The 25,899-nt window shown below is 39.4% G+C and overlaps 4 protein-coding genes across 5 annotated transcripts in view; 3 read left to right on the top strand and 1 right to left on the bottom strand.

Annotated features, from left to right (window-relative positions):
- Nucleotides 1-3,218, top strand: part of doc2d (double C2-like domains, delta) — a 42,123-nt gene extending 38,905 nt beyond the window's left edge. Inside the window, exon 10 of the mRNA XM_046046947.1 lies at nucleotides 162-3,218. Coding sequence (XP_045902903.1) covers nucleotides 162-301 — 140 coding nt within the window. The 3' untranslated portion in view covers nucleotides 302-3,218. The remainder of the gene's footprint in view (nucleotides 1-161) is intronic.
- On the bottom strand, nucleotides 2,508-20,634 carry serping1 (serpin peptidase inhibitor, clade G (C1 inhibitor), member 1). Of its 2 annotated transcripts, none has more exons than XM_046046945.1 (11): nucleotides 20,198-20,634; nucleotides 7,654-7,701; nucleotides 7,416-7,524; nucleotides 7,147-7,308; nucleotides 6,739-7,041; nucleotides 6,305-6,520; nucleotides 5,501-5,644; nucleotides 5,154-5,357; nucleotides 4,917-5,056; nucleotides 4,069-4,291; nucleotides 2,508-3,842 (listed from the first exon to the last, which is right to left on the bottom strand). In XM_046046945.1, the coding sequence occupies exons 2-11, from the start codon at nucleotides 7,699-7,701 to the stop codon at nucleotides 3,595-3,597; spliced, it is 1,797 nt and encodes a 598-aa protein (XP_045902901.1). In that variant the 5' UTR covers nucleotides 20,198-20,634; the 3' UTR covers nucleotides 2,508-3,594. The 2 variants fall into 2 exon arrangements, with proteins under 2 accessions (XP_045902901.1, XP_045902900.1); XM_046046944.1 differs by lacking the exon at nucleotides 20,198-20,634 and adding an exon at nucleotides 8,040-8,130.
- On the top strand, nucleotides 10,602-15,601 carry tmem134 (transmembrane protein 134). The gene is made up of 8 exons (XM_046046949.1): nucleotides 10,602-10,780; nucleotides 11,272-11,534; nucleotides 11,627-11,694; nucleotides 11,786-11,872; nucleotides 11,956-12,032; nucleotides 12,580-12,624; nucleotides 15,056-15,109; nucleotides 15,228-15,601. Exons 2-8 carry the CDS (start codon nucleotides 11,316-11,318, stop codon nucleotides 15,308-15,310), a joined length of 633 nt encoding a protein of 210 aa, XP_045902905.1. The 5' UTR covers nucleotides 10,602-10,780; nucleotides 11,272-11,315; the 3' UTR covers nucleotides 15,311-15,601.
- On the top strand, nucleotides 20,239-25,897 carry LOC123969491 (aryl hydrocarbon receptor interacting protein). The gene is made up of 7 exons (XM_046046948.1): nucleotides 20,239-20,390; nucleotides 20,964-21,146; nucleotides 21,233-21,421; nucleotides 22,041-22,217; nucleotides 22,988-23,129; nucleotides 24,526-24,749; nucleotides 24,887-25,897. The coding sequence occupies exons 1-7, from the start codon at nucleotides 20,292-20,294 to the stop codon at nucleotides 24,890-24,892; spliced, it is 1,020 nt and encodes a 339-aa protein (XP_045902904.1). The 5' UTR covers nucleotides 20,239-20,291; the 3' UTR covers nucleotides 24,893-25,897.
- Nucleotides 25,898-25,899: the final 2 nt, after the last annotated feature.

Here is a 25,899-nt window from a genome sequence, read left to right on the forward strand (position 1 = left end):
TTATCAATTACTTCTTTTACTGAATTTACAGATCTGAGTCCTTCGTCCACTACTGCTCTTTCTTTCTTTCATTTCTCCCAATTTCTGCCTCCTTTTGTTCACCCACCAGCAATTTCAGATCACCTCCTGATTCTCCTTCTGATTCTTCTCTCTGTTTGCAGGCGGAGTGGAGCTGGGCATCAATGCAAGTGGACAGAGACTCAAACACTGGTTCGAGTGTCTCAAAAACAAAGGGAAGAAAGTGGAGCACTGGCATACGCTCACACAGCAAGGAGCCCCGAGCGGTGACAAACCGGACTAGATTACACAAGACATCCATGCATACAAACACATACGCACTAACACACACACACACACACACACACACACACACACACACATTTGTCTCACTGAAAGATGGTTGATAACAGATACCAAGTAAAGTAGTAATAAGAGCAAAGGATAAAACATGCAATAATAATAATAATAATGTTGAAAATGGAACCCATCATATAACGCCAATAATTACCAAGTATTAGTATATGATAATCATACTAATATTAGTGATGGTAATAATGTGTAATCTGAATACATTTTTTTAAATGTATTTTTTTCTAAAGGTGAACCAAATTGTGACGATGTCCTCATTAAAGTGTTGACGTAACAAAACAATACTCACAAAACTGTGCTTTAGACCTTACTGTATTGTGGAAGTCACTCATATTCCGTCATTCAAATTTACACCTAATGAAGAGATTTGAGACCAATGTACTCAAAATTAATTCAGTGAAAGGGGCCAAAAGTATATGCACCCTAGTGACTCATAATGCGGTATATAGTTACAGGAGAGGGGACATTACGAAAAGGGTGACTCTGTTTCTGGAAAGTCTCTGTTTTAGTGGTTGTTGATCTGATGCAAAACAACACACCGTATTATAAAGCACAATACGATCCATTGGTGGATTTGTACCTTTACGGTTTCAGTGTTCTTGTTCTTATGTCTTTCATTGTCTTTCAGTGACAGTGGCTTTCTATACACCTTCATATCATGACATTAACATGTCAGTGTGTGTGTGTGTGTGTGTGTGTGTCTGTGTGTGTGTGTGTGTGTGTGTGTGTGCGCATGAGGGCTATGAGAATATGAGTGCCTACATTTTATGTCTGTCTGTGTTCACGTCATGCCCTATTCAAAATGTCTCCATTCAACTTCCAAAACACAGAGGAGTGAAGAAATAATAACAAAGGACAAGAAATAGGCATACAAGAGAGAAATCCTCCGCTGACCTCCACCATAGACCTCAGTGGTGTGGGTGATCCTGGCTGGAGGACACTGACAAGCTGTCAATCGTGTGTGCCAGACCTTTGCCATCTCTCTCTCTCTTTCCATTTCTCTCCCTTTTGCCAGACTGTCATAGAGCAACTTTAAGAATGGAGTATATCTTGATACATAACCTCTGACTGCTCTTTTTGACTTTCCTGATGGAAAAAGATGTGTCCGTGACAGGCAGAGCGGATATTGCTTTTGGAGGTACCATTTGTACCTTCACTCTGCTGCTGCGTTATGAACCAGGATCAGGTTTACCTCAGTGTCTCCAATTCTGCTCCAACAGAGTCACAGATGATGCAAGATTTTCTCCCTGCAGGGCAATATCACGGCAGTAATATATTAATTTGAAAATTCAGGCATTTCATTGATCCTGTAATCTGATTTATGACAATAGGGCTGCCCAAAGATTGAACACCTCCCCTAATCCACCTTTGTACACTGTCAGACACTGTCCTTGAGAGGATCTGAAAGAAAATATGTAAAAGACATTTAGCTGAAATCAACCATCAGAGGGAGTCATTGATGGGATCATTATTCCAGTCATCCCATTACTTCTGACCTATTAAATATTAGGCCTATAGTGGAATATATTTCATCCTCTGGACAGGAGACAAGACCACTGGGACTGCTGCTTGACTGCTGAGGTATATTGTGTGCAGTTAGTAGAAATGCAGACATAGAGAGTGTACCCCCCCAACCTGCATGGAAACATATTTTGCAGCAGGGGACAGTGTATAATCGCAGGCTAGGATCCAAGATATTTAAAAACTACGCAAGATTGCACACTTAACCTTAACCTCCATGCATGTTGTGTGTGTCTCTATGCACATCTTTGCATATTGATGATGTATATGGGCTAGACTATCACTGAATTGTCTAAATGCCTGCCAGGATATCAAATGTACTCCCCCGGTTCATCTGTCACTACAGCTCTGGCCATACACTGGTTCACAAAAGCACACCCACAGTCGGTCAGTGGCCTCCGGGACTTTTCTAACTGTTGAATCGATCCGGCTGCTCATTTTCTTGGTGTCCTTCAACAACCTTCATCGTTGACTGCAAAAAAAAAAAAAAATGGATGGACCTTCAGTGGTGAATTAGGTTTCGAATAAAAAAGGGCTTGGGCATTATGAAAAGCTTGTGTTGTAACAGTAAACTTAAACACTTTTCAGTTAGACCTTAAATGAATTTAACAAGAGGGTTGGGCAAGTATGGTGGGTTTATTCTGTACTTTTTCTATGCACATCAAAACAACACGTGAGCAGTAAGATAATCAAACCAAAACAAGAACATGATCGTGTTATCCAGGCATCAAAGATGCATTTCTGGGAATACTCAGTACTCTGATTGGGGCTAGGCTGGGTGACAGTGATCTAATAGAGTTCACATTTCTGGCTGGATGCTTGCTTATCCCTGTGTCTGGATCTGTTGGTTTTGTTTACAGCCACCGAATTTTCTGACTCTTGTCTATTGACCCCGCTTTGCTTATGTAATAATTTTATCTGCAATACAGCTGCATGTTTAGCAATCACCATCAGCTTGTGTAATAGAGTGCAACCTTAGCTGATCATTCTGAATGCTGATGTGTTTACAATCTATGCCATCCATTCAGTCTCTTACCATGAGTCTGTATGTGTTTGTTTGTGAATATGATGATTCAGGGTATTTTTTGCTCAGTCGCTGTGCTTTACCAAGCAAGCTATTGATAAAAAAAAAAAAAACCTTTTCTGTCACAGATTTTGACACTTGTCTTCCTTAAAGTGATATCAGTGGTAATGATGCAGGAGGGCCAGTGAGAATGAGATGGGAATTCATTACTGCAGTTCCTGTGTAGTCACTGTCAATGTCAATCACACAGTATGGCTGCCATCCCGTGGTGGGTTTGTGTAACTACTTCGCTAAATAAATTGAAGTTGTTTCATTGGTCGTCTGTCTTCCTTTGAATGACACGTGAGCCACACTGTGCTTAGTTCTTCAAAACACATGACATTCAGCATATGTGTGGTGTTTATTCATCGTCATCTTTGAAAGCAGTACACATGCAGGTCTGTATATATGTTTCTGAGGGTCGTTCCTACTCTAAGCAACACTGATGCAGAATTTAGGTTGTGTTTAAAAAGCAACTGAATTTTCAGAAAAAGCATTGCAAGATAATTAAAAGATTTCACTTGCTCTATCAGACAGCCTTTATTTACGATATCTTTGTTTATTTTCCTGCCCATTTGCCTCTGTTACATTTCCACTCCCTCTCTCTTCTCCGTGTCTGTCTGTCTACCCCCTTCTTTCTCTCACGGGTCTGTCACTCTCCCAATAAAGAGTGGCACATTGGCCTGGTCACTCCACAGCAGCATGATAAAAGGTCGCAGGGCAGTGAAGGAAGGGAAGGAGCGAGAGAACGACATAGAGGTGATGGCTCCGGCCTCTACTCCTTGCTCGGACAGTGCAAGGAAGGCTCTGTGTCTGGCATCGTCCAGAAGCACCTTCTCTTCGGAGAAGAGGCCACACAGGTTGGCATCCTCGAAGAGTGACGACAATCCTGGTCGGTGAAGGGGGGGGGGGAAAGAAAGATGACGGAAGCAAGTAAGCTGATCAGATACAGGGAGTTTAAAAAGCAGATGGGTATCTTTATTTCATAAATAAGACTTAATAGCTGTCTTACTGCCTGGCAGAAAGTAATAGGCAAGCTGAAAGTGTGGTATTCATTTTATGATCAACTGAATTAGACTCTGACAGACAGAAGGGAACATGAAAGATGAACATACCAAATTTCTTGATAAGTATGTTCATGTCTGGCTGAAAGTCCAGCTTGATTTGTGGCAGAGTGACCTCTACATGCTGAGAAGATGTTGTTTTCATTTTTTCTATCATGTGACGCACAGCTCCATACGTCATCATCTGCTCCACCTGCTGCAGGTCAGTCGCTGTGTTGGAGCGAGGCAGCAGGACGTAAAGACTGCTGTCACCTGTGAGAGCAAACCTCGCCACCTGTTGGCAAAATAAAAACATCTAGGTGTTACTGCCGGGGGTTTTCAAAGTCCAACAATGCCACCCCCCCCACACACAAAAGTGAGACAACTGTGCCCCCCAGGACCCCCGTCTACTCAGTTCCTATAGTGTTTTAGGAGATGTTAACAGGAAGTATTTTTGCCTATAATTGATTAAATTTTGGCAAATTGACACAAGTAAAAGTATGCCGAATTAGCTTTTAACCATTCCTGTTTGCAATGTACTCATAGATGTTTAGACAACTATCACTGGATTACTTTGACACTGAAGAAAACTTAAAAACATGCTGATTCTCAGGCATGTTCTGGAGTTACTGGAGCGTATTTCCTTCTATGATTGTAAGGGATTTTAACGGATGTTCATCAGTTATGATGATATCATAGAAAGTGTAAGAAACACTGCATATAAAAATATTTGTTTTCATGTGTGTCTGTAAGTTCTGACTTGGAGAAGGAGTACAAATTTCAGGCGCTAAGGGTTTTAAAGTACCTTAATTGCCTTTCACTTAGTATATATTTTGCCCCCCCAACTCTCCTCACAGTTTGAAAGCCTCTGCCGTATATAGTAAGTGTGAAAGGGTGGGGTTAAGATGGGTGTTTGTTACCTGTGCCTTTAACTCAACCACGTAGGTCATAGCCACCATGTATTTCTGGTGATAGAGGAGCGGCACCATAACCATATCACCGCCCAATTTTGTGAAATGTCCTTTTTTGGGTTTCTGATCAAACTTGACTTTCCACTGACCTGACACACACATACACAAAGTTTGTTTTAGTTTCCACCATGTTCACATGTACATACACACACACACACACACATTATGCACACACACTTAACTGACCACTAAAGGAGACGGCATTGAGCAGCATCATCTGTGTACTGGGTGACACAGAGTCAACTAAGTGCTTGATATTATTGTTGGTCTTGTTTGCCACCCAGCTATTGATCATCTGTGTGCTTTCTTCGCTGGTTTCCAGCAGCCTGGTGGGCTCAGCTTCGTAGAACTCAATGGACTGTTTAGTAAAGGACTCACTCAGATTCATTTCTGAAAAAGAGAGCAGAGAAACTATGATGAGCTACAGAGATAAAGATCCTTTTTGCTCTTTATGCACTCAGAATCTCTCCATCTATCTCTATCGCATTTCTCTTCTTTGGAGGTGAGCTAATTTGTGATTGTGATAGTTATACGTGGATTGTAGTAGATCTGAGAAGCCATCTGCAAGGAGCTGGCCAACTTCTCTCTCAGCTTTTTCATCTGGAAGTGAACACAGCTGAAGCCATTAGGTAAGCATACAGCTGTCTCAATGGCTTTGCGGGTGGGCCCCCTTGCACCTAAAGGTAACAGGATGAAGAAAAGACATAATAATATAGAAAGAGATGTACTGTGCTTCAGAGTGATATAAGAAACTGCAAGGTATGTCTGACATTTACTATAAGTAGAGGAAAATTGTGACATTTCAAAGTGAGAAATATTTTTATGCAACATCCTGTTCATATAAAAGTTTTTTGTGTGCACAGGCAACAAAGCAATAATGTTGCCTTTCAGACTCAAGAATTTTAATGGATAAGGGTGGCGTTATTCTATGTGTTTCTTATTTTCAACAAATCCCATAAAAAGATAAAAATTTTTCAGTATCACCATTTTCAGTGGTAGATTTCCTGCACTAGCAAGTATTTCTGGTGGCAGGACAGTGTATGTGGGGCCAACTCAAAGTAAACAACAGTGCCCATGTTCATCGTAATGAAGAAGCATGCCATACATTGCAACTATTGTTCTCACTGATGCGTTTTAGACAGTATTTGGACAACCATGGAGGTCTTTTTGACACGTGGGCAACATCCTTGGTTTTGGTCTTTTCATTGAATATATTGACAAAAAGAAAAATATATATATATAGATAAATATATATAGAATATCATCAGGCTTATAAGAATATTGAAGAATAATTAAGACTAAAAATACATTGATAAAAAAAGGAACTTACTACATACCTAACAGCAAATGGGATAGTGCACCGCTGATACTGATGGGAGAGAAGAGCAAGTTGCTAAAGGGATTTGATTCTCTGAGGTAAGAATACAGCTTCATGGAAAAGTCTGTTATGGATTCCTGCATCGTGGGTTCAGCTGTGCGACTGTTCTCTTCCAGGCAGGGCTCCCATGCTGTGGTGAAGTTGCTGCACGTGTGTGGAGCAGGGGTGGAAGCAGCTGAAAGAAAGTTAAGCAGACAGGAAAAAATGTACATAAATGCTGTAGCTAATTTTAATTTTTTTGAAATTGGAAATTTGTATTCATTAAGCGTAAAATGCTGTTAAAAGCAATAGTAATTTGGAGCTTGTTGGTTTATTATTTACTATAATAATTAATGGTTCTAAATTGCACGTACGGTGCAGTAAGTAGCATATAGAAAAGGTTGCCATACCTACCATCAACAATAATGTATACAGTGCTCAGCTTCTCCCCATCAACAGATTCACAATTGTAAATTCCAGCATCCTCCAAGACGGTATTTCTGAGTACGATGGTCTGATCATGGTCAAATGGATAAATCAGGCCCACTCTGTTATCATCCACTGTTGACTCGTCTCCAAGATTCAGCTGTGTCCTCTCGCCAACATCTGTCTCTTTGAACCAAAGTGCATTGGCCGTGATTTGGCTGGAAGGTGGGAAATGGCAAGGGAGTTTAACGTTGGTTCCAAAGTTTACCTTAATGGTATAGCCAATTACTGCTGTAGAGAGAGACACAAGCACTTCAAACTCTTTTCAGCTTCGAATTGATCCAAAATGCATGTACGATATCTGATAAAAGAGGAGTGTGTCTCTATGTTTCTCACCATCAACTGTAATGTTATATGTCCTGATCAACTCCATATTTTCCTGCATAAACAAACACACGTACTCGCCCTCATTGGCAGCAGTTACCGGGGATATAGAGAGATACCGGCCATTCTTTTTAACTTTAGCTGAGCCAGGCGACTGAGCACTTACATCATTACCTGTATTCAGAAAAAGATCACACTGAAAAAACTATATAACTGTGTACTTTTGCAATGCAGTGAGAATAGTGGTGGTGGTTGTTGTAGTAACGGAAATATAATGAGACCATTGAATTTCCAGATGGGGGCCGCTTCATTGAACTCAGTCTGAAATGAGAAACAGGGCAGCTCCAGAGTGGAACCAGGAATCACCCGGACATGTGTGCATGAAGAAAGCTAAACAGAAACACAGTGTTAAACAAACTACAGTATTCATAAAAGTCAAGAAGGGTGAAGTTTAAGCACTATGGTTATAGTTATGGAAGATATTGGTTCTGCTATAAAGAGGTATTCAGGTATGTTTACCTCAAAAATGAGCTGCAGCAAGAGACAAAGTTTGGCCTGTAGTTTCATCTAAAGCAGAGCAAAGTGAGTAGAATGAGATTAGCAAATTGATGGAATTGTTTTGCAAGTGAGGATTTCAAAATGAATATGGCACCAAGCCAGGAAAAAGATCAATAGGTGGCGCAACCTGTAAAACATAGTGATGTTCCCCACTATTAAAACGTTTTAAACTGTGATCATCTGTAGCTACAGCTAAATATACCCATGTCAGACAATAATCCCATAAAAAAATTTAGAAGATAAAGTATAGTTGTTTATAACAGTAATGCATAATTTACTGTAAATAGCATTGCTTTGATTCAGTGATTATTCAACAGAAAGTCAGAAAAACATGAAATAACTCACACCTCTTCAATTTCCAAATGTATCCAAATTCAGTCACCAGTTTTTTACCAGTAATGTTTCTGCTACATCCGAACACTGTTCACTCCATCTGCCACCTCTGAGTGTCTGCTCCCCTAAACTGCAACCAATAATGACTAATCTATGATTGTTGGTTTAGAGATGTTTGTTTGCACAATGCAGGTTGTCTGACTTGCTGGAAATCACATGATTTCACATGTTGGCAACAGTTATCAAATAGGATAATAAGTCCAGGCTTTTATAAACAATTATCTCTACTTAATCTTGACATGGACATGCATAGTTGTGAGTAGTTGGGGGTGGAAAAGGAGTTTTCACTTCGGCCCATTTCCAATTTGCATGGTAAAATGTTTTTGCCTGAAGTGTTCTGCATAATTTGATTTTGCCTAAGGTTGCATGGGGTACTATACACGGACAACGCCGTAGTGGAAGGCAAACACAAGCTGAGTTTGTGCTAATTGGCAGAAAACAGCGTTTCCAGGCAATGTGCCAACAAGTGTTTAAATGGAATGAGAAAATTAATTAGTACATTTTAGGTACAGTTTTTTATTTTAATGTTTGTGGGTACTGGCCACATCATGATCCCTAACTTGAGGTACTTTGCCAAGTTTGATTTATCAGTAAGTATAGTTTTTAGATAACTTTTCACTATACTTCAGTGCTTTCATTTTGTGAAACTTTGTACTGGCTCAATCACAGACTAGTATTAATTATAATTTGTTAATACATTAATAAAAAAGAAACAATTATTTCTATTAATAATTTCAATAGAGCCTATTTGATGTCTTATTTTAAGAAGCCACTGTGGTCATTAGGATTAGGATACATTAATGGACTGGTGTTTTACAGGTGTTTTCTGCATTAAAAATTACAGGTACCATTTAATACCATTTTACAACTAGGGCGCCAATTCAGGGATTATCCCCACATTTTAGGTTAAATACTGGATTAATTTATTTGAATTACATTAATTTAGATTATCATATATTAAAGGGGTTTTAATGGGCTTTAAAATCCCTTCATAAACCCAACATCATAACAGTCCTCCCTGAATACTCACCAATTTAAGGTATACATTAAGGGATGACTTTTGGGCCATGGTTATTTGGTCCATGTTAAGATGGTTTAATGCATTACAATCTGTTTATTTACACATAAAAACTCATTAAAAACACATTAATTTCATCATTATTAATGGAATCAATTTTTGATTAAAAACAATACGCAGGGATTTGGTTTCATACAGACTGCTATAGATTACATTGACCAACAGTACATAAAGTAGATGCACGACACCCACATGTAACAGTGTCATTAAAATGGGTACTTTCAGGTCCAGTGTGACACTTTTTGGAGAGTTGCTCTTTAGACTTTGAGTCTGACCACTCTAACTAAAGTGATGTTGACTCATTTAAATAGATCAGCATGCCAAGCATGAAATCAAATTAAAGAATTTATTTAAAAAATAAGTTATATGGTCAGAAACACCACCTGACACCTTCTTGTGGTATAACTTTCCCATTGAGTGGGACACGTTTGTCGGTAAAGTGGAACACTGCTTTAGCATTAAAAAATGTCGTGTGTGAACAATATTTATGCAGATATCTCGGTTTAATCCAAATTGCATCCACACAGTAATTTATCTGATTCTAGTCAGTAGTCAAGTACACTGCTACTGAATACTAATGAATTAAACTAAGTACCTGAAAGAGTGATAAAACTTCAGTGAATTAAAAGCCTTAATAATAAATATTTGGACAGTGGATTTGAACATCTGGCCCAGTGTCATATTTATATGTACATAGTTATTTGTTTAAATTAGCTTATCCACAAGAAATTGAAAAACCCTTAGTGTTTTAGCATTTTAATTCATTTATTCATTGCTATGAGTTGTTTTTATGCTCAAGTCCAGCTGCACCTGAAATCTCTTGTTCCCCTTTATCTAACATTGTCAGGTTGACTGGGGCTGGATATACAGTTGCCTTACAGATTAAGAGTTTTGCATTCAAAACGTACTAAGAGCTTAGAAATTATTATATTTTGTTTTAGATGAAACTACTCTACCCAACAAAATATTCAAGTAGAGCTGAAACAATTAATATTAATCAGTAGCTGAATTAGTTGCGGCCCTATATAAAATACACTTCAAGTAACTACAATAATAAAATGTTGCTTACATTTTAATGCATGAGTAATAATAGTCTAATGATAATAGTATAATATGATAATAGGGGTAATCTTTCGAGTAAGTGTATTTTTATATACTTATATACTGAAGCCTGAAGTATAATTTTGAATGCATGTATTTTACTTGTAATGGATTGTTTTTACAGTCTGGTAATAGTATTTTCACTCAAGTAAAGGATCTGAATACTTCCTCCACCACTTAGCCTATGTAAGTTAGTGAGGTCGATCGACAAACCAACGCTCGATTAAGTGGACTGACTCCCGATGAGCGCTTTGGGCGTAATCAGTCGTGTGTAATCGAGAGCCGGGTGTTAAAAAAAAAGAGAGAGAGAGAGAGAGAGAGAGAGAGAGAGAGAGAGAGAGAGAAAGGAAGACACTCAAAACTTTTCCCAAAGCGTTTTTCCCACTCGTAAACAAAACAAAAGATTGTTCGGAAGGACTTATAAAGAGTCGCCACAGAGTGTCCAAGTATGTGACCCGTGTCTTCACATCGTGGAGTCGAGTTCAGCCTCCCTGGAGAAAATATTTACTTAAGACAGTAAGTTTTCCTCCTGGTCATCTGATCGACTAACGGAAAGACCACGAACAATGGAAGAGGCTACCAACACGGCCAGTTAGCTGCTTGTTGATTTTACTTCACTTTGGTCCGACCCGCTCATATATTTAGACCAAGTCGAGGGAGTGCCGTGATTGTTTTCTGACTTTATGGCTGTAATCGCTGTTTTAGATGTGTACAAAGTGGTTTAAGTTTGTTGCATAACAGATACGGAGTTCCTGGCAATTTGCATGTGTGCGCGTACTTTAAATATTTAAAGAGAAATGACTTAAGCAAAAATTACGCCCTAAATGTTAAAAGTCCATATAACTTAATAAACATTTTATGTCCATAACCCCGTGCACTACATTTGCGTGGCATACATAAATCAGCATTTTAGACGATGATGCTGCAAAAATATAACGTTACCATAAAATGTCTTTTGTAGCTGTGAGTACATGAACATTGATTTTTTTTTTTTTCTGAACCCACAGTGAGCATCAAGCTGCAGGACCTGGGGGTGTAAGAGGCGAACGCCATGGCGATGCAGTTTACTATCGATGATGCCTTTGTATTGGAGGGAGATGAGGAGGGAGCTGTTTCTGATGGAGAGACAGAGGGATGGAAGGGCAGAGACAAGGACAGGGAAGGAGGAGAGATGACATTCGGCCCCCTAACTTTCTCCAAACCTCAGACTCATCCCTCACCAGCTGCCCCCGCTGGGGCCTCTCTAGATCACAGTAACCTAAAGTACCAGGTACACATACAGCACATCCTATGCCTGCAAGTATAGGCCTGAAAGTTGTTTACTTGAAACTTCAACTCCTTTATCATCTTCTGGTTCTTTAGAATCTGGAAAATGAAGATGCCTTTGGCAACAATGGCAATTCCTCTTTCAATAACTTTTTCAAAATCAGGTGGGTTCTTTATGTAGGGCTGCTGATTGTGATTTTGCTCCCCCTCCTTTGCCTGCACTGTTCTTTGAATGTGTTTCTGCTCTCTCCGCAGTGATCCTGCAACCCTTTCTTACTGCAGCTCCCAGTGGTCCTTCAGCACCTTGAGTTCTGTCACACAGCTGTCTGCACAGTGCTGTGGGTAAGTTCAGACACACACATGCACTCACTCACACAGGAACAACAACAAACACAGTTACTTTAAAAAAAAAATGTGTTGCTCAGGTGGGTGTCCCATCCGCTGGTGAAGAAAAACAGAAAAGTCGTTCTGGCTTCATTCCTTCTCCTCATCACTGGAATTGGTAAGTCTTAAGCAGAGCTGTTTATTACTAATTAACTATAATAAATCAACCAGATTTTGCTGTGATTAAGTCTCACCTCAAAGAGATAAAAAAAAAAAATGTTTATCGTAGAGTCCCAGGAATAACAAATGGCCTTAAAGGTGCTTACCTTTTTTAAGATTTGTTGTTTGCAATGTACAGCAGATGGTTCAGGAATTTCAATTTGTTTAGCTTTTTCCTTGGATGAAATAGATGAAATGACATTTAAGTGACTAAAATGCAAAATGAATAAACAGCATAGAAACAGGTTTGACAAAAAACAGCTTCATATAAAATTGTACTCGTGCTCCATTATTTTGATATAAACACACTGCTTTGACTAGTTCTGCAAATTTGCACCAGGTAGTTTGTTCAGTGTTGTGTCATTCAGTGACATGCTTGGCACACTGAACTTTGTCCCCTTGTTGATCTTCTCTGTGTAACAGATTTTTGCCAATTGATGAAAAAAAAAAAATTTACTGTGTTATCTCCCACTTCAGTGACGTGCTTTTGTACTGCTTCTTTTTAGCTCTTATTTTCACGGGTGTTATCATACAGCTGAATCCAAATGCAGGTAAGGACAAGAAACCATTTAGGCAAACATTTTGATTTCTGTGTCCAGAAATGACATAATACGTCTGTTAGTCCAGATGCAAAGTGGTCAGCAATAATTTAAGCATTATTAACGAGCACATAATGATAAATGTGTGTAGTGGATACTTCAAAAGAAAAGTTGTGCTTAAAACATAAGAAAAATAAAAAACAAAAACAACTAGAACTGCAAGCAGTTGTAAGCGGGGTCCAAGCCTCCTGGCGCAGGCCGCCACCCCTGGCCCCGGGAGGGGCCCTTGGAGAATAAATGACCAGAGCTATAAATGAAAGGGGCTTGCAGTTACGGAGATCTGAAATGAATGTATGTGTATGGGAATGGTATTTGATTTCCAAGTAATAGCGCCACCTAGAGGACGATTTACGCCAAATTTCACACAGCCCCTCGGGAGGGCGTGCCAGATAAGGTCCCCAAGTTTGGTGTAGATCGGACATTGCAAACATAAGATCTGACTTAGCCTCTTGTTTTTAGCATTTGCGCAAACATTTAGCTTGTAATTGGGATGAATTTTGGCGGATCAAGATTCCCTCTACAAAGTTTTATCGGCTCAGTCCAGAGATCGTCCGTGCCAAGTTTGGTGGCGATCGGACTTGCGGCTTCAGAGGAGTTAATTAAAATAGGTTTTCCAGTTTTTGTGATTTAGCGAAATGAAAACGTCATCGCACAGAGCCGTGTCCTATACCATCGGAATCGGCAGCATCCCCCAAACACGTAGACAAGGTTTATGAATGTGCAATGTAGTGGGCCGTAGTTATGAGGCAAAATGTTCTTTGGTTGAAAATCCCATTGAAATGAATGGGATTGTCTGACGGTATTTGAGCTTCGATTATAGTGCCACCTTTAGGCCGAATTGCACCAATCAGGGCACCATGGGGAACAATTGACCCAAATTTGGTGTCAATCGGACTTGTGGTTATGGAGATATAAAATGCATGTAAGTCAATGGCATTTTTTTTTTACGTCTTTAATCTGCAATAACAGTGCCACCTATGGGTATATTTTGATGAACTTGGGTCCCTGTAGTAAGGGGACCATGCTGAATAATTCGGCATAGGTTTCATGTCAATGTGACTTGGGGTTATACAGGAACAGTTTTTTCGGATTAAATAGCGCCACCTAGGGGTGAGTTCCACCAAATTTTGCACAGGCCCTCAGGGGAGATCCCACATTACTGCTCCAAATTTGGTGTCGATCGGCCTTTCCAAAGCGAAGATATGGCATCACTTCCTGTTTAAAGCGTTTTTCGCAAATGTTTGTTGGCATATAATTGCGACATTTTTGGTCTAATCAAAATTTCCTCTACAAACTTTCATCAGCTTGGTCCAGAGATTATCCGTGCCAAGTTTGGTGTCGATCGGACTTGCGGTTTCGGAGGAGTTAATTAAAATAGGTTTTTCAGTCCAGGCCGAAATGGGCGTGGCCTATACCACGAGATTCAGCTCAATCCCCCGAACGCGTGGATATAAGGTTTTTGATATCTGCCTTCGTGAGCGGGAATTCCTAGCCCAAACGCGTTGACCTTGTCTATAGCGTCCCCTAGAAGTAGAAGTGTGCGAATTTTTGCGGGGGTTTGTACTTACCCTATGAGTTTCGCGTCCCTAGCAGTTACCGTCTAGGCTGCAGTATTGGACCCCTAAAAAGACTGACTTGTTGAATTAGTTGATACAGAGCCAGAAGTACCACTTACAAAAACATTTCTATTTAATGAAACTAAATTTACAAACTACTAAAAATACGTCATTGTCTCTCTGTCTAAGTATTTAAAAATTTTATAATTCTGAACTGTATGTTTTGGTTGGAGTCTATGAATGTGTATTCGGGCCGCCCACAAACACTGATCTTGTCCTGTGACACCATCACACACACTGTGCTGGGTCTGATGGTGAGCAGTCTTCCAAGGCCAAAGTCTTTTCATAATATAGAGCAGTGTTTCTCAACCCAGCAAATAGGGACTCCCTGTGCTGCTCGTCTTCCAGCTCTACTTTTACAACTGGTGTGAAAAAATAGAGCTGGAAAAACAAAAACGTGTGGGACTGTTGAGCCTACAGTTGGGTTGCAGATGAGGATCCAGATTTTTGATGATAAAGAATATGGCTAAAGTAGTTGTTTTTGTAGGGATTAAACAAAAAAGATATAACGTGTTAATTGGGGAGCTTTAGGTGGATTTTTCTAGCTGTTTCCTCCTGTTTCCAAGTGTTTGTGCTGAGATAAGCTAACAGTCTCCTGGCTGTAACTTAATATTTATCAGACAGAAATGAGAGTGGTATAAATCTTCTGATCTGACTCCTTGCTACACAGTGTTGAACTATTCCTTTAATGTGTGGTTGCACTGATTAGTGTTGGTGACTGTGTCTTTACTGTTGGATGCAACTAATTAATGAAACTGTCCTTACAGGTGTTTCAAGCGCTATTTTCTTTATACCGGGATTTCTTCTCTTCATCCCTGGAGGTAAATTGATCATTTGAATGGCTGAAACGTTTGTTTTACTTGACCTAGGGACTGTACCAGGAAAAGCTTTTTTTTGTTGACATTAACAATGCAAATGCAATGCCTTTATTTCCTCCAGTGTACCATGTGATCTACATCAGCTGTGCTGTCCGTGGAAGAAGAGGCTTCAAATTGTTCTACCTACCTTATTTTGAAAAATGATATTTCATGAAACTCTACATTTTCACATTACTTTGTTTGCCATCTTGTGAATGAATTGTATTTTGTCACTTTTGTCACATTTGTACATGTATTGTCACATGGTTGTTTTTTTCTTGTCATTGTTATGACCACTACTAATTCAACCACTCAGTGCCTTGACTACATGCTTCCACTACATGAACTGACATTGCTGTATGTGGACACGAAAAAGAAGGAGATTGGTCTTGCCTGTGTTTTAAATGTTGTGTGAATAATGACTGTGAAATAACAATAAAACTTTTGTATATTTTACATTGTGTCAGTGGCTTTGAGACTATAGACATAATATTATAGACTGGGGTGGGGTAAAACAGGCAGCTCAACCCGCTAGGCAGTTCAAGTTCAATTAAATTCACTTTTATTGATATAATGCCAAATCATAACGTCATCTCGGGGCACTTTTCATAAAGAGCAGGTCCAGATTGTACTACGATAATTATAAGTACAGAATAATATATAATGAAGTTTGTGTTTAAGAACTGAAAAGTTCAATAAAGGCAAAACTCCTTAAGTGGCATGCGGTAAAATCCCTTAATACACACTTGTGGACTCTTTGTCTTGCTTAAGGCATTAGCTTATCCTGCTTACACGATGGTCATTTGAAGAAATGCCTTCAGCTGTTGTTGATTTTCTTGGGTCTAAATTTGGGTTTTACTTTATAAAATGTTTGTTTAAATCCTCCAGCCAATCAGAAACAAGTATACACCCAGACTATTGAATGAAGCTGTTTATTGTCATTTGCTGGTTGATGGAGGATGGAGGATTATTTGTTTTTTAACTTGGTTTAGCAACCTTTCATGAAAGCTGGTAGCTGGTAAACATGGATCTTCTGCCCTCACTATGTGTGATGGCGTACAGCTATGCCATGAGCTAAACACTTCTAATAAATGTTCAAGACAGCAGTTGGCCTTTGTGGTTTTTACTGAAGGCAACTTTGAAAATGAAAATTGTATTGGGTAACACATTCAGTAATAGTGATCACAAAAAGCTGAGACACCATAAACAATTGTTAGACGAAAGGTATTGTAAGAAGGAGTCCACCAACAAGGAAGTGGCTGTAAAATTGGTTATGGCCCCTCATGGTTAGCAGAAAACTGATCACGGGAAAACTAAATTTAACAAATGGCAAATGAACATTCACAAAACAGCTATAATTAAATTAGTACTGACTGATAATGCGCCTTTAATAAAATTAAACAGATGTTTTATTTTCAACATAGTTTTCATTACTAAATGAGTGATGAGGTTGAAAAGCTTATTTGAGTACTTCACATGCTTTAGGCTTCTTTAAAGTATTTTACTAAAACACAGAAGGCTCAAATAAATATCATTAATTTTGTTTCTTATATTTTAACTTCCGCTAAAACTCAAATAAATATTAATCATAGCAGAGCATCCATATACTGTACACAACAACCTTTACACTCATCTCTGTATAAACCCTGAAATAGAGGTACAGTCCCCTCCAAAAGTTTTGGAACGGTAAGGCAAATTCCTTTGTTTGTGTTGTTCACTGAAGACATTTGGTTTTAAGATCAAAATATATGAGAGTTGAGAATTTCAGCTTTTATTTCCTGGTATTCACATTTAGATGTGTTAAACAACTTAGGACATACCACCGTTTGTATTAGACCACAGCATTCTTAGGTGAGCAAAAGTAATGGAACAAATGATCTTAAAGTAAATAACATTTAATATTTGGTGGCATAACCCTTGCTTGTAATAACTGCCTCAAGCCTGCGACCCATCGACATCACCAAACTGTTGCATTCTTCATTTGTGATGCTATTCCAGGCTTTTACCGCAGCTTCTTTCAGTTCTTGTTTGTTTCGGTCTGTTTTTCCCTTCAGTCTCCTCTTAAGGAGGTGAAATGCATGCTCTATTGGTTTAAGGTCAGGTGATTGACTTGGCCAGTCTAAAACCTTCCACTTTTTCCCCTGATGAAGTCCTTTGTTTTGTTGGCAGTGTGCTTTGGGTCATTGTCCTGCTGCATGATAAACTTCCTCCCCATTAGTTTCAGTGCATTTCTCCGTAAATTGGCAGACAAAATGTTTCTGTACACTTCTGAATTCATTCTGCTGCTACCATCATCAATAAATATTAATGAGCTTGTTCCAGAAGCAGCCATGCACGCCCAAGCCATGACATCACCTCCACCATGATTCACAGATGAGCTTATATGCTTCGGATCATAAGCAGTTCCTTTCTGTCTCCACACTTTGGCCTTTCCATCACTTCATCATCTCTGTACTTCAATTTCAATCTTCTTCCGATTCTTCCTGCTGATGAGTGGTTTGCATCTTGTGGTGTGGCCTCTATATTTCTGCTCTCTGAGTCTTCTTTGAACAGTGGATTGTGATACCTTCACCCCTGCACTGTGGAGGTCGTTGGTGATGTCACTTACTGATGTTTTGGGGGTTTTCTTCACAGCTCTCACGATATTTCTGTCATCAACTACTGTTGTTTTCCTTGGCCGACCTGTTTGACGTCTGTTGCTCAGTACACCAGTAGTTTATTTCTTTTTCAGGACACTCCAAATTGTTGTGCTTGCTATGCCCAATGTTTGTCCAATGGCTCTGGTTGATTTTCCGTCTTTTCTAAGCTTGACAATGGCTTATTTTTCTCCCATAGACAGCTCTCTGGTCTTCATGTTGGTTTATCGTCTTTAAAAGGAAATGCAGTCTTCATAGGCTTGAACCAAGAATGAAAACTTTGACTAGTCATGCAGAGCTATTTAATGTTTGGACAATCAACCTAAAAGGCAACACCTGGGCAACAAGAAACATCTTCACATGTTCCAATAGTTTTGCTCACTTGAAAAACGGGCGGATCTCATACTCACCTTTGATCTTAAACCCAAATGTCTTCAATGAACAACAAAAAAAAAGGAATTTGCCTTACCGTTCCAATACTTTTGGAGGGGACTGTACGTACATCAGTTAGGCCTACACATTTTAATGAGGCAATAACATCAGCCAGACTAGATAAAAGGTGACAGGGCAGTTCCTCCTACACATCTATGGTACACCCACACAGTTTTGAGTTATTTTGCCTACTCAGAACTAAGCTGAGAAATGAGGCTGACTGACACACTCAACTGTTTTTGTTGCATTTATTATTATCATATTATGGGGGCACAACAACTTTTATCTCATGAAATGCAGCTACTTTTTCTCAGAATAATGGTCCTTCAATTGCAGTTTCATACCCAGTGACCTTCAGTCCTGGCTGTCAGGAAACAAAGCCCTGCTATTTTTCAATCAAGAACTACTTCACTCCTGGAGTCCAGGCAGCTCTTTAGAAATTTAGATATTTAGTTGCGGTTCTGTCCTATTTAAACAAAAGGTTGGGAAAAGTGTGAGAAAGCCAAAATCAATCACTATTTAGATTTGAAAACCCCACTGGTGGTGAGAAGAAACCACAGTGTGACATTTAGACTGCAGATGTAGGTTAACATAAAAGAGAAGCAATGCATCATTTACTGTAGATACATGACTTGCACACATGTAAAAATCACAACATACTACTGTTTTACATACTGTAGTACATACAGTAACATACATAGTATTGCAAAGCTGTCACTATGTCAACAGTTTTCATAGGAACTATTTCCCTGATAGAATAGATAAGAGTCTGTGAATAACCTATCTCTTCAACCACGTTAGAGCATGTAAAAACCATTTGCTTATGATGTGATACTGTATTTGGTGTGATGCACGGTGGTGGAAAAAGTATGCAGACACTAGAGCAAAAGTATTACAATTAAAGAATACAAGCCCCACACAGAATGTTACTCGACTAAATATACAGATGCGTAGCAAAATGTACTAAAAGTAACACAAGTACTCAACAGAATAGCTTCTGTCAGTTCTACATTACAGTTCTCATTACACATAATCTCCTATATTACTACTGTCCACCAGTCTACCACATAATAGTTTATATTCAATTTTATTTTAATCTATTTTATATTCTATTATATTCATATATTTTAACTAGTTTTAGATTTTCATTTTTTACTTGCATGACTTTCTTTTCATATATATTTTGTATTGTTGGAGAGAGCTGAGAACAAAGACTGCAAGTAAGACTGCTTCACTGCGACTGTTGTGCATATGACAAATGAAAAACTTGATATCTATCTATATGATTATGTATTATAGTAATGGATCGTTGTTAGTGATGCATCAATGTGTAAGGAGCATTTTTATTGTTGCAGGTGGTTGAGGAGGGGCTCATTTTAATTTATATGCTGTTCGTATCAGGTCAAGTCAAGTCAGCTTTATTGTCATTCTTCCACATACAATACAGCTGTTATAGTTTTGTACAGCTATGTTGTTTTGAATGACCCAACCAATCACAACATACTACAACAGACAGAACAACATACCCTTAACCATTCACACAATACACTACACAGTAAACAGTAACAATACGTAGTAAATGTGCAAATCACCAGTTGTCAGATAAGGTGCAATAGACTGTAGAAGTGATTGACCAGAGCAGAAGCTGTTAAATAAATGTAATGGCGTAAAAGTACAAGATTTCCCTCTGAAATATAATAATATAAAGGTAAAATAATATAAGAAGAAGGACCTTAAAACTGTACTTAAGTGACATGCCACTGATGATAATGTAAACTGTATATACTGCAGTGGTGTATAAGTTAAAAACCATAGCTGACCAATAAATTGTATGTGCCTTGAATTAAGAATTGATTCATAATGTAAATCATAATGCACTGGTATGAAAGACAGTTGAATCATTTGTATTTTGTGCCTTATGTTTTAATTAGGGTAATGAAAAAGGAGTCTTGCAGGCCCCGGTCTCTAATATAATGACACTTACGCAGTCTACGTGTAGAGGGCGCGCTGAGGCCCCAAGTGAAACGACTGGCTTCGGCAAAACTCGTCTTCTGTCGTGAATTGAGACTCGGTCAAGGATGGAGGAAGCGGCACGCAAGCTTCTCGAAGAAGGAATAATAAAAAAACTGATCAGTCCTGGTAAAGGAGAGCTGTCGACCTTTCCCAATGGAACCAAGGTAAAACTACAGTGCCAGCGGTCGGACCAGTTGAGTCCAGTCTTCTGAATTAGTTTAAGAAGTGCGACGAGGCACGTTAGCTAATGCTATCTCCAGCTATATCTTAGCTAACACTTTAGACTCTGTCAGATTAACGTTACACCAAACGCATGTTGCTTTTATAACGTTACAGATACCACTGAGAAGAGCATTGCTGCCTTTGTAATTTAGTGATACAACGTTTGGTTTGAAAAGAGCTGTTTTAAGCAGGGCTAGATTTTTTCCCCTAATTTTTCATCTGATGGAAAGACAGGGGCGGGACAGGATGGTATGTGTTTGTGAATGCTGATTGGTCGGCATACCATGTCCATTATTTTCCATTGTTGTGAATGGTCAGAATATGATGGAGCGTAGACGCACTCCAGGCCTGTCAGAGAAGCTCAGATTGCTCCTATTGTTTCTAGTAAACAAGTAATCAGCTGCATCGATCTGGGGTCCTAAAAAAGGGTGCTGTCGCAGTAGCTACTTTAACCAGATAGCTCTGTTGAGAAGTGTTAATTGTTGTCCGTGTTCACACTATCTCTGATTTACTAGGTGGTTTTCCACTACCGCACCAGCCTATGTGATGGCAAAGTGCTGGATGACTCCAGGACCATGGGGGGCCGCAGCAAACCCATGGAGCTCATCTTGGGCAAGAAGTTTAAACTAGCTGTCTGGGAGAGAGTGATCATCACCATGAGACAAGGCGAAATTTCAGAATTTACCTGTGACACTAAGGTTAGTGGTCTGGATCTTTAGGATGCAGATAGGGTAGCAGTCTGGTTCTGGTTGCTGTGCATTGACTCTTTCTGTTCGGCCCTCAGCACACAGCACTGTACCCGCTTGTGTCCCAGTCCCTGAGAAACATCAGTGCTGGTAAGGACCCCCTGGAAGGCCAGAGGCACTGCTGCGGCATAGCCCAGATCCACTCCCACCACTCTCTAGGGCACAAGGACCTGGATGAGCTTCAGGCCAGACCACAGCCTCTTGTCTTCAGCATCGAGCTGCTGGAGGTGAGCAGACAGGGGAGAGCACAGAGGTTAATATTAATTGTGGTATTTTATTGGGTAGCATTCAGAGTGGAGTGCTGTTTGATCTATTTTAGCACCAACTGAGGTTATGGTACCAATACAATACCAATAATTACACAATATAAATCAGGAAGTATCTATTTAACCCATATAGATACTTAACAAGTCAACAAGATTACAAATGTGGCTTTCAGTACTTTGACAGTTGTAGATACTAGTCAGTCAGTACCAAAAAACATATTGAGGTTTGATAACCTGCCCCATTTGCATTACATGAAAGGTGTTTTTGAGATTTACATAGTTTGAAATGACTGGAAACACCTCTTAGTATAATGCCGTCCAATATGACAACACCATTATGGTCTCAAACGTTGTCACAGAGGTTTGAAGGGAACATGAAGTTTATAAGCCTTCCACTAAGACAGGATTCATTGCAGGGATCTTGTATTGAATTGCATTAAATTTTAGAGGTGTAATAAACTCATAAACATAATAAATATGTAACATATAGAGTTGCTATGTTCTAGTGAGAACTACAGTTTTACCTTCCTACGGTGTAAGCCCCAGCTACCACTGAAAGTCAGTCTTCTTCTTTGCTCAGGTTCTGACTCCAGGATCGTTCCAGCTTGATGTGTGGGCTATGACAGACGAAGAGAAACTAGAGTTTGTGCCTCAGATCCACGAGGAGGGCAACATGCTGTTCAAACAGGGCCGAATTAAGGAAGCCACAGAGAAGTACTACAATGGCATTGCCTGCCTGAAAAATCTACAAATGAAGGTTAGATCCAGTTTTTGAATATCCTTTTCTTTAAACATTTAAATTAGGGCTGCTCGATCACTGTAAAAATCATGAAAACAATTATTTTGGTAAATTTTAGGATCACCATTATTTAACCTGATTGCTCACTGACTTAGGAAATATTTTGCATTTATTGAATGGTTAAAATCAAATGCTTAATGTTTTATTATTATATATGCATTACCCCAAATAGCCCATGAAATAAGAACTAGCAATCCAACATACACTGAACAAAATTATAAACGCAACACTTGTTGCACATTGGTATTGCACAGGTGTGCCTTAGGCTGGCCAAAATAAAAGGCCACTCGAAAATGTGCAGTTTCATTATACTGGGGGGGGGGGGTCCGGAAACCCCCAGTAACAGCATCTTAGAGCGCAAGAGGATGATAGCAACAGAAAAGTGTTACAAAAGTGTAAGCAGTGTAAAATGCCATAGGGTTAAGCTAATAATGGGGACTAGCAAGTGACAGCAGTTATAACACCGTCATCAAACATACCACAGCCTGGCTGAGACTGAGTTTGGGCTTTTAGGGAGGGGCAAGAGCCACCGATGTAAAGGAAAGGGGAGCACTGGATTTATAACACAAGACAAAACGAGAGCATCATGGCGCACAATAATCATTTAATCTCGATTATCTTGTTTTCGTAATTGTTGGAAGCCAAAATGGTAATTGAAAATACATTTTCAATTTACTTACTCTAACTCTTCTCTCTTTTCTTCTTGTGGCTTTTGTCTCCCCTTTCAGGAGCATCCTGGAGATGAAGCATGGGTAAAGCTGGACCAAATGATCACACCGCTGCTCCTCAACTACTGCCAGTGCCAGCTACGCCAGGGCCAGTACTACGAAGTCATCGAACACTGCACATCACTGATCTTCAAATATGAGGGTAAGGCTTTGTTGTTGGTGCTGAACAAGATGAAACATTTCTGTTGCCACTACAGATTGTAAGTATTTGTGATTGCTTTCAAAGAGGGAGCGGTCTATCTGGGCTTGTCAATGTTTTTTTGTTTGGTTTGTTCTCCACCACCATCACAAAACCACCAAATGAGGGAATATCTTTTGAAGGAATGCTGTTCAATAGATTCAAGTACTATATTGAAGCTGTTCGGGTGGGTCATGGTGACCCAGTACCTTGCTATGGTAATGGGGGTCACACTGTATGTTGCAATTATAGCTACAGAAATAACTGTCACTGTCTACTTCCTAGCTTCCTCCTAGGTGTAAGTTTGGTTTTTAGCGCATGATATATGATGTTTTGGGTCCTATTGCTGTGTTGACATTTGCAGATCTGAAATTGTTACATACTGTATTTGAAAAACTAGTCTTTTGACACAAATGATTCATCTACAACTCTAATTTATCCTCTGTGGTTTATTTATACAATATAATAGCTATTGTTGTCACCTGTATATAGCAATTACTTTTTACTAGAAAATGAACTGCACAGCTTACATAATAAAAATAGTAAAATGTGCCATGATAAACAACTGTATGATTAAAGGAATTTAGATGCCATAATGCATCAAACAGAGCACCATGAACGTTGGCACCAACATTGCATACTATACCTGTTAGACTGATTGTGGCAGACAAAGATTACTTTTTCTTACAACCTAACAGCTCTTTCTTCACACACAACAACTAGGTTTTATCAGGGTTCATGAGTCTGCCATACAAGTGTAGTGTAATGTAGTGGTTGAACCATGTGGCCAGGAGACTTGGAAAAACCTCCAGTGTTATTGTGGCTTGATAAAAGCGGATATTTTCATTATGGGCAAGATGTATGGCGTGCGTCTGACCACACATTCTGACACAGAGCTGCCTCCACACCTGTGCATCACAGCCTGCAAAACAGCTCTGCCCCAAATGCCTTACTAACTGTACCAAATTTGGACATCCGTGACCAAAGTAGTTTGAAAGAAAATGCAGCAATGTCTTTGAATTACATATATATGTAGTATCACAAATAAACAAATACTTGTCTGAACATTTGAGTTATGCAGTGACTTAGTCATTAGAAAAGTAAATGCATGATCTTTTGTGAGTAAGGAAACCATAGTGTACTGTAATGTAGTGGTTAAACCATGTGGCTAGGAAACTTGATAAACCTCCAGTGTTATTTTGGCTTAATAAAAGCTCCTATTTTCATCATCCTACCTTAAATTGTTACAGTCTGTGGATTATCCCTGTTTGTAAATTCTGTTAGTTCATCATATTAAGTTGTTGATAAACATTTTTTACATATTGATCTGGTTATTTTCCTTTGTCCCCTTCAACAACAGACAATGTGAAGGCCTTCTACAAGCGGGCCAAGGCCCACGCTGCAGTGTGGAATGAGGCAGAGGCGCGGGCAGACTTTGCTAAGGTGTTGGAGCTGGACCCCTCTCTGGAGCAGTCAATTGCAAAGGAGCTGAGGGCCATGGAGGAGAGGATCCGCAACAAAGACAAGGAGGAAAAGAATCGCTACAAAGGCCTTTTCAACACACCACCAGCCACTGCTACTACGGTCAGTGCAGTTTAATATTATTATTGCAGCTATCTCCTGTCTGGCTACCAGATATTCCACTGAAGCTTATTTGTTGTAGCATAATGTATAATTAGAAATTAGAAATGTAAAAATATCTCCACTCTGCCTCCTCACAGGGTTGAACCTCACGACATTGGGTTGGAACTGGTAGGGGACGCCTGTGAATTTCAAGATGGAGGAGAAACAGTAGACACTGATGGTGTTTCAGTTTTAATCCGTGCACCCAAACCAAACACTCTGCCCTTCATGGTACACACAGAAACATTCTCACAAGCTTGTCAGGTCAAATACACACTAAGGTGTGGTTTTTTTTATTTCTTTCCTGCCTTGTTCCTTTAAACTCCCTCTCTCTAAATGTAAATTTCTTTGATTTAGAACGTGCTGAGATTTTGAGCTCAACTTGAATGAAAGTCCAAGATCCCATAGAAACCATGTCGTGGTCTCTGAATTCCATTTTCTTACTTGCTGTTGTGGTTTCGTAAATAACTTCCACGCAGTAATGGGCTGCGGATTTAATGATGAATTTATCTGCTGTTAGGGGGGGAAAGCCATTACATTGCAGTTTATATAGCAAACACCATTAACCACAGTATTAGAAACAAGTAGCTTAAGCATTTTATGTTGTCTTGCTTTCTCTGAAATATGAGCAGAGCTGTTGAGAAATCCTAAAATTACTTGTAATCTTAGCCCAACAAGGAGGAATTTCAAAGGATTCCTGACAGAAGTGTTCTCCATTCAGAAAAGCTTTTTTTGTTGTTGTTGCACAAGGCACTTGTCCCGCCATACCCCCTTTTTATCTTGGTCACACCGGAAGCACTGGAATAAGCAGGAGACAGTTATCTCCAGGTAGATGCGACTGGGAAACTGACCGGTCTGTGACAATCATCATGTAACACACAGACTTGTGTTATCTTTGCTTCCTCTTATTTACTTATTTCATTATGTAAGAAAATACTACCATTATGTTGTTTTTGTCCACACGTATCGCTCAGTATCTCCTTCACTTACTTAGAAAGAGCTACTTGTTACTCTTCATTGTGAAGCAGCAGGTCGGTAGCCAACCTGTCTGAATTGAGATGATATTGAGGTTGTGATTATGTAACTGAAAATAAATGTGTTTTTGCCCAGC

Source organism: Micropterus dolomieu, linkage group LG04 (genome assembly GCF_021292245.1).
Source record: "Micropterus dolomieu isolate WLL.071019.BEF.003 ecotype Adirondacks linkage group LG04, ASM2129224v1, whole genome shotgun sequence".
Lineage (NCBI taxonomy): Eukaryota > Metazoa > Chordata > Actinopteri > Centrarchiformes > Centrarchidae > Micropterus > Micropterus dolomieu.

Excerpts from the sequence above, each read along its gene's own strand:
- serping1 (XM_046046945.1), bottom strand. The coding sequence starts at position 7,701 with ATGAAACTACAGGCCAAACTTTGTCTCTTGCTGCAGCTCATTTTTGAG. Across the intron at positions 7,525-7,653 it reads TGCTGCAGCTCATTTTTGAG|CTTTCTTCATGCACACATGT; the intron begins GTAAACATACCT and ends GTTTCTGTTTAG. Across the intron at positions 5,645-6,304 it reads ACTATCCCATTTGCTGTTAG|GTGCAAGGGGGCCCACCCGC; the intron begins GTATGTAGTAAG and ends TGTTACCTTTAG.
- tmem134 (XM_046046949.1), top strand. The coding sequence starts at position 11,316 with ATGGCGATGCAGTTTACTATCGATGATGCCTTTGTATTGGAGGGAGAT. Across the intron at positions 11,695-11,785 it reads AATAACTTTTTCAAAATCAG|TGATCCTGCAACCCTTTCTT; the intron begins GTGGGTTCTTTA and ends CTCTCTCCGCAG. Across the intron at positions 12,033-12,579 it reads TCTCCTCATCACTGGAATTG|CTCTTATTTTCACGGGTGTT; the intron begins GTAAGTCTTAAG and ends GCTTCTTTTTAG.
- LOC123969491 (XM_046046948.1), top strand. The coding sequence starts at position 20,292 with ATGGAGGAAGCGGCACGCAAGCTTCTCGAAGAAGGAATAATAAAAAAA. Across the intron at positions 21,147-21,232 it reads AATTTACCTGTGACACTAAG|CACACAGCACTGTACCCGCT; the intron begins GTTAGTGGTCTG and ends TTCGGCCCTCAG. Across the intron at positions 23,130-24,525 it reads ACTGATCTTCAAATATGAGG|ACAATGTGAAGGCCTTCTAC; the intron begins GTAAGGCTTTGT and ends CTTCAACAACAG.